At 26.6% G+C, this 6954-nt stretch overlaps 1 protein-coding gene across 1 annotated transcript; it reads right to left on the reverse strand.

Annotated features, from left to right (window-relative positions):
• Positions 1-406: 406 nt before the first annotated feature.
• Positions 407-1522, reverse strand: LOC120076122 (transcription factor MYB25-like). The gene has a single exon (XM_039029898.1). The coding sequence runs from the start codon at positions 1200-1202 to the stop codon at positions 510-512; it is 693 nt and encodes a 230-aa protein (XP_038885826.1). The 5' UTR covers positions 1203-1522; the 3' UTR covers positions 407-509.
• Positions 1523-6954: the final 5432 nt, after the last annotated feature.

The raw sequence follows: 6954 nt of genomic DNA on the forward strand, positions 1-6954 counted from the left end.
TCTCGAAATAATAAAGGAAGGAAACTTCGTAACACATTCATTCTGTATCTTCCATTTGTTTTTTAAAATGCATTCCACACATGGAATACAGAGATATGACAGTTGAAGCAAATTGGTTGAAGTTGATGACCTTATCTTATGTAACAAGACCGACCTTCAAATCATAATCTAATTCCCATCCAAATCGTGCCTCTATAAATAATAGAAAAAAATTTAAACATTTCAAAATATTGTTATATTTCTTTTTAATTATTTTTTTATAATTTCTTCTTTACGTGGTAAATAAGAGAAAATATATACTACATCTAATCATTACTTACGATAATATCTTACCAAAAATGGAGTGGAAATTAATGGCAAGCCAGGCTGTAATGCCACGTTGGATTCCTTTTTTTTTTTTTCTTTAATGAATCATTATATTAACAAGAAATTTAATTAATACAACTTTCTATGGGCAAAAAAAGAAGAAAAAAAAAAAAAGACAGACAGAGAGGAGTCTGGCATTTCAGTTAGTGAAACTCCGGATTCTCCATAAACGTCGTCGTCATGTATTCCCTCACCTCCCTCGCTATCACATCCCTCATTGCATCCCAAAACCCCGCCGGAAAATTCTCAACCCGCCGCTCCTCCGCCGTCGTGGTTCTACCGCCGCCGATTCCCGGCGGCGCCAGAGTCAAGGCGGTCAACGGATCTTCCTCCAGAGGTACGGAAAGCTTCAAATCACTAGCAATATTCACAGCATTATTATTATTACCATGATTCTCAGGGGCAATTTCGTCCATCACTAATTGCTGCTGTTGTTCCCTCGCCCGTCGTTTTAGCGTCGAGTTCCAGTGATTCTTAACGGCATTATCAGTCCGACCGGGAAGCAAACGAGCAATGGTGGCCCACCGGTTCCCAAACCGAGCATGAGCAGCCAAAATCGTTTCATCCTCCATCGGAGAAAATGGGCGATGCTCAACATTAGGACTCAACTGATTACACCATCTGAGGCGGCAGGACTTGCCGGAGCGGCCTTTAATGTAACGGCTAATCAAGGACCAATTTCTGGGTCCATAACGAGCGACAAGCTGAGTTAAAATCCGATCCTCCTCCGCACTCCATGGACCTTTAATCTTCTCCGGGCGCCGCAATCCCTTGCCGGAGAAGGAAGAATCGGAGGAGGTGGAGTCGGAGGAGGAGGAAGAAGAGGAGGTTCTCATGGTTGTAACGGCAAAACAGAATTGGAAGAAAGAAACGGTTTGAAAGGATATGTGGGGACTGTGGAAAGAGGAGTGAGAGATGAATGAGGGGAAATAGTTGGAAGGGTTTGTTTTTATATAGGAGGAGAGAGAAAGTGAAGGGTAGAGAGAGAAGGTGCATGTATCTGTTAATGGCTTTTGTGGAAAAGGATAGGGGAGCTTCCAGGAAATTGGGTTCTGTAAAGTAGGTGGGGAGTACGTACTAGATCTATGTACCCTCTTTCTTTTTTTCTTTTTTCTTTTTTCTTTTTAGCCTTTTTAATAATATTTCTGAAAACCAATTTGCCGCAGTGTGATTCTGCTTTGTCTGCATTTGTTTCCTATTTCAAATTTCGGTTTTGCCCCTATTGTTTCACGGAAAATAGTCTATACCATTTGCTGGAACGGCAGTTTCATTTTTTGGGGCATTTTCGGATTATCATTAGGGTAAAAATATTTTTAAATGTAACCAAACTGCACCTATTAATTATTCGAAAATTATCGAAAGTAACACATTTAAGTTTTCATGGTTTAAAAATAATATATATTTTTTAAATTCATTCAAATAGTTTTCTCAACCCACCTTGAATAAGATGACTATCGAAATTTAGATACTGAGATTCTATCGGATAAAACTCATAATGTGAAAACTTAAAATTATCTCATAAGATAAAAACTATTAGGTATACCAAGATTTTAGGTAAAATAGCATGTTTAAGTTTTATTTTAAAATTTTACGAAATATTAAATTTTGCAAAAAAATATTAGGAAAAAAGTGAAATATATATATAAAATCTCAGTATTAATCTGCCCGAGATTGATATTGAAATTTTATATATTTTTCATATTTTATCTAATTTTTTAAAAAAAATTTAATATTTTCTCAAATTTAAAAATAAAAATCAATCACCCGAGATCCATCTATAATTGTTAAATTTATTTGGTAATTAGAAATTCGGTAAAGATTTTAAAAATTATTTAAGATTTTGATATAATATTTGATAAAGATAACCAAATTTGAAGAAATTTTGAAAATATATAAGATTTGGTATAAAACCTGGGTATACTATATAATATTTACAAGAATTATTAGCATCTCGGTCTTTAATCTACTAAGATGTACTAAGAAAGGCCTAAAAGAGTAAAAACTCCATAAGTTAGTAAAGGTGGTTAAGGGAGATAAACCGAGAAAAACTATTTAAATGAGTTTTAAAAAATGGTGTTAATTTTGTAAGATGAAAAGTTAAAAGATGCTATTTATGATAAATTTCCATTAATGATCGATAATAATAGACATTGATAGATGTCTATTAGGGTTCATCAATGTCATATTTGTAAATAAGTTGGTTTATTTATCTATATTTGAAAAGAGCACTTATTGTCATTGGATTAAAATGTCATTTTAATCCAAAATTTTCATTAAAATATTATTTTGATCCCTTTATTTTAGATCATATTTTATTTATGTATATATATTTTCAATTGACTTTAAAAATTGTAAATTCAGATTTTGTACTTTCAACATATTTTTATTTTAGTCCTTCAAAGTTATTTTTTTAAAATCAAAATTAAAATAATGATAGTTTTTAGGTGAGAAAGTATACACTGTGTTGATCTTTTTACCATCTATAAAGAGGATGCTTATTAATACTAAATTATTTGGGGGGGGGGGGGGGGGGCAAATAGCGAGAAACTAATTGCGTTTATTATTTTTTAGATTTATTAAAAGCCAAAGACTAAAATTGACCATTAAAAGTACAAAAGCCAGAATGGAACAAAAGATAAATTACAGAACGATATTGGTATTTAAACTAAAAAATTATTCTTTCATGTCTCTAAAATTTAGCTTTTATACGTACTTTTTACATAAAAAATACATAATAATAATATATTTTCAAAATGTATAGAAGAAATGTTAAGTGTGAATAAATTGTTTTTATAAACAAAAATTAACAATAAACTAATGGTAGGAACTTATTTCAATATTTATAACTTTGACATTTGAAATAACACATGCTAAAATTAATTGAAGTTCATGGTACAGAGACAAAATTGTATTTTAAAAATAAAACAATTTTGGTAGAATTATAATTTCACCATTGTATTTTAACCTCTTTTACTTTTATATTTATATTTATTTATTTCTAGTGATGCAGCCTTAAACTTTATGTAGAATTCGAACTATTGAGAATGAATTTGATTTTTAAAAAAATTGGTTTGATCATAAAATAATAAGGAAACGTATTAGTTAGTAAGAGTGTTTATGGATTGGATTGAATCGGATTGTATTACTTTTTTAGATCTAACTCAATTGTTCGGATTGTAAATATATTCAATTCAAATAACCCTTATCAAATAATAAACTCAATCCAACTCAACCATTAAACATTTTGGATGTGGTTGGTTTGGGTTAGTTGAGTCGTTTATTTAAATGTTTATTCTAAAACAAGCAATATGTTAACATGTAAAAATTGTATTTAATTATTTTCATATATTATTTGATCTTTCAATTTGTTAAAAAAATATTTTTATAAGTTAGGGGAGAATAAATCAACCAAAACAATCATGAAATAAAATAAAATAAATATAAATATATGTACAAATAATTTTATTATGAGTAAAAATAACATACTCTTTAAAATTAATAACAATAACTTCAGGTTGATTTAGGTTATTTTCATTTAATTGAATCCAATTCAATCTAAATGAATTGATAATCCAATTCAGTTGATCAAAATTTTCAAGTTATCGAATTTTTTGAACACATCCGTTAGTTAATGTTTGTTATTGGACGTGAATTTAAGCTATTAATTGTGTCCTTTTTTTTATTCACTTTATTAATTATGTCGATTACATATTAGACTTTTGTGTTATTCTCACTGATGAGATATCTTAGATATGTATTTGCAAGAAAAGAGCGAAAAGATAGAGAGTAGAATCAGGATGGGAAATTCTTGTTTATTTTCTTCTCTCCTCTTTACATTTTAAAAATAAAATAAAACAAAAGCATAAAAATAAAGACAAAATTAGATCTTCTGCCTGATTCTATGCATCTCCACAAAACTAAATAAAAAGAAATAAAAAACTACAATTTTATTTTCATTCCACCAACAATTATTGAAAAATATACTTTCCATTTATTTATGGCAATATAATTTTCTAAATTTACAATGACTGGTTCAAATTAATTTTATATATTTTTAGTCTGTCAATTAAAATTTAAACAACATAATTAAAATTAAAAACTCAACTTATTCGTGTATAGACAAAAAAAAATCCATACCAAGATGAAGTCTTATTATACCCTATAATTTAATTGTTGTAAATGAAGAAAAGCAATATATATATATAGATATATATTAAGAAGAACAATGAGAAAGAGAAACGAGAACTGAGAAGCAATGGTAAAGAAAGTTTAGTAGGGGCAAGAGTGGAAATTGGATGAAACGAATTCAATCTCGGAAGATAATAATAATATCATTCCCCTCACGCAGAATGAGTGGCGTTTAGGACATGACAGTACAGCCAGAGCTGTTTGACACAAAACATTAAACATTTTTTTTTTTTTTTTTTATTTTAATAAACACCTAAAATCAGGGCCTACCATCTTTGACTAATTTCTCTCCCATTCCATTTTACAGCTGTAAAATTTTCCAAATCAACTTCTCTACATTTTAGAATAGGTTTATAAATGGTTTTGAAATTGTTAAAATTACATATTTTTTTTTCTTTGTCAAAATCATTTTTCTTTAAAATGACTGTACTTTGTGTGAACTAAAATTTATTTTAGAAAAATATAAAATCATTTTAAGTTATTTTTTAAAGAATTAATTGATAAACGATTTTTGTTAAGTGATTAACTGAAAATTAGTTTCAAAGTAACTATTTAATTCAATTTTTGTTAAAATATGTTGGTTAGTTATTTGTGATATTTTTAATTAAATATTGAGACAATTATCTGTCATTAAATTGTTAATAAACAAACCATTATATATTTTGAATTTTCTTTCCATATCTATTATAAGTATTAACCTTACTCAAAATATCAACCATGCATATAAGAATTTAATAATAAAATAAATAGAAATAGATATTTACTATATTTATTTAGTTCAATGATATTTCTCAAATAGAAAAATACAATTTGAGTAATTGAATAACTCTAAATTCACTTTTAGAACCAGACATAATAATTCAAAATCACTTTTAAATATTTGAAAATCAATCTAAAAATGTTGGAACAAAACATAAATTTGATTGTTTAAAAATCAATTTTACAAAATCAAGTGTATCTAAATCTTTTTTTCTACCATCACTACTCCAACATCACTTCCTTAAACTCTCCTTGCAATTGTATTTAAAACAGTAGAAGGTGATTTTAGAAAAATCTTAACCGCTTGATTATTTCGTAAAATAAATTATTAATTAATCTATAATAATCACTTTTAGGATTTTAACTAACTTTTGACAATTCACAGTAGTATCTTTTAGATTAGTTTTTCTAAGAATCTACTGTTTTCTTAATCAATTAAATAAATATTTTATAATGATATTTTTAAATATTAATATATTTTTCACATGTATTTTCAAAGTTTAATCGATTGAAGTATTTTTATAACAATTAGTTGCCTTAAATTTCTATTAAATAATTTAGATTAAAATAATGGATTGAATTTCAAATCATCTAAAATTTTAGAAGACATATTATAATAAATTATATAATTATAATCAATATGAAAATAATTAAAATAATAAACTTACTTTGGCTCAAATTAAATTACACCAATTTAATATTAATTTATATAACAATGTAATTAGATCTTCTAATTCAAAATTAAAATTTTTAAATACTATTTTACTTCTTTCACAATTGATTTTTAGAAAGTGGGCAATTATTTTAAAAACTACAATCATTCCAAACTAAGTCTCAATTTTGGTCCTTCTCTAATCCACTGTTATAATTACATTTTCTCGATTCTTTTCATCTGAACGATGACATTTTCTCATTATATCGATATCAACAATTTGTTATTGATTAAAATATTTAAATTATTTTTTAAAAATACCGGTTTGATAATTATTGTTATTATTTTTCAATACTTCAAAACTAATTAGACCATTTATTTTTGTGTAGTTTCACTTTTCTATAAACACATTAAAAAAAAATTAAACATTGCCCGCAAATACCAAAATGATTTTTAAAAATCGAAATAACAAATATTTTTAAATATAATTTTGATTTATGCACTATTAATTTTTATTTATTTTACATTTTTAAAATATTCATCTTGTTTCTAGTAGTTTCAACTTTAATTCATTTGGTTGTTTTGAAATGTACTCTCTTATCTTTGTTCTTTCACGTACACTGATTCATTTTGGTCTTTCAATTTTTTTTAAATGGTCATTTTAATCTCTTAGAAATAAAAACGGAGGAACCAAAATGGTTAGCTTTTTAAAATATAAAAATCAAAATAAATATTCTAAAAGTACAATGAACAAAATGAACAAAAATTAAATCAACATAAAATAAAATAAACATTTGAAAAATATTTATACTAAAATGAATAAATATATAGAATAAAGGTAAGTATTTTGAACCTAAAAAATAAAATTATTATCGAATTAACTGGATTTGTTAATATATATATATATATTATTTGTTATGATTTCTATGGACTATTTTGTTATTAGTTATTACGGTCCCCAAAAGATATTCGCTCTGCATTAGGGTTAG

This window comes from Benincasa hispida, chromosome 4 (assembly GCF_009727055.1).
Source record: "Benincasa hispida cultivar B227 chromosome 4, ASM972705v1, whole genome shotgun sequence".
Taxonomy (NCBI): domain Eukaryota; kingdom Viridiplantae; phylum Streptophyta; class Magnoliopsida; order Cucurbitales; family Cucurbitaceae; genus Benincasa; species Benincasa hispida.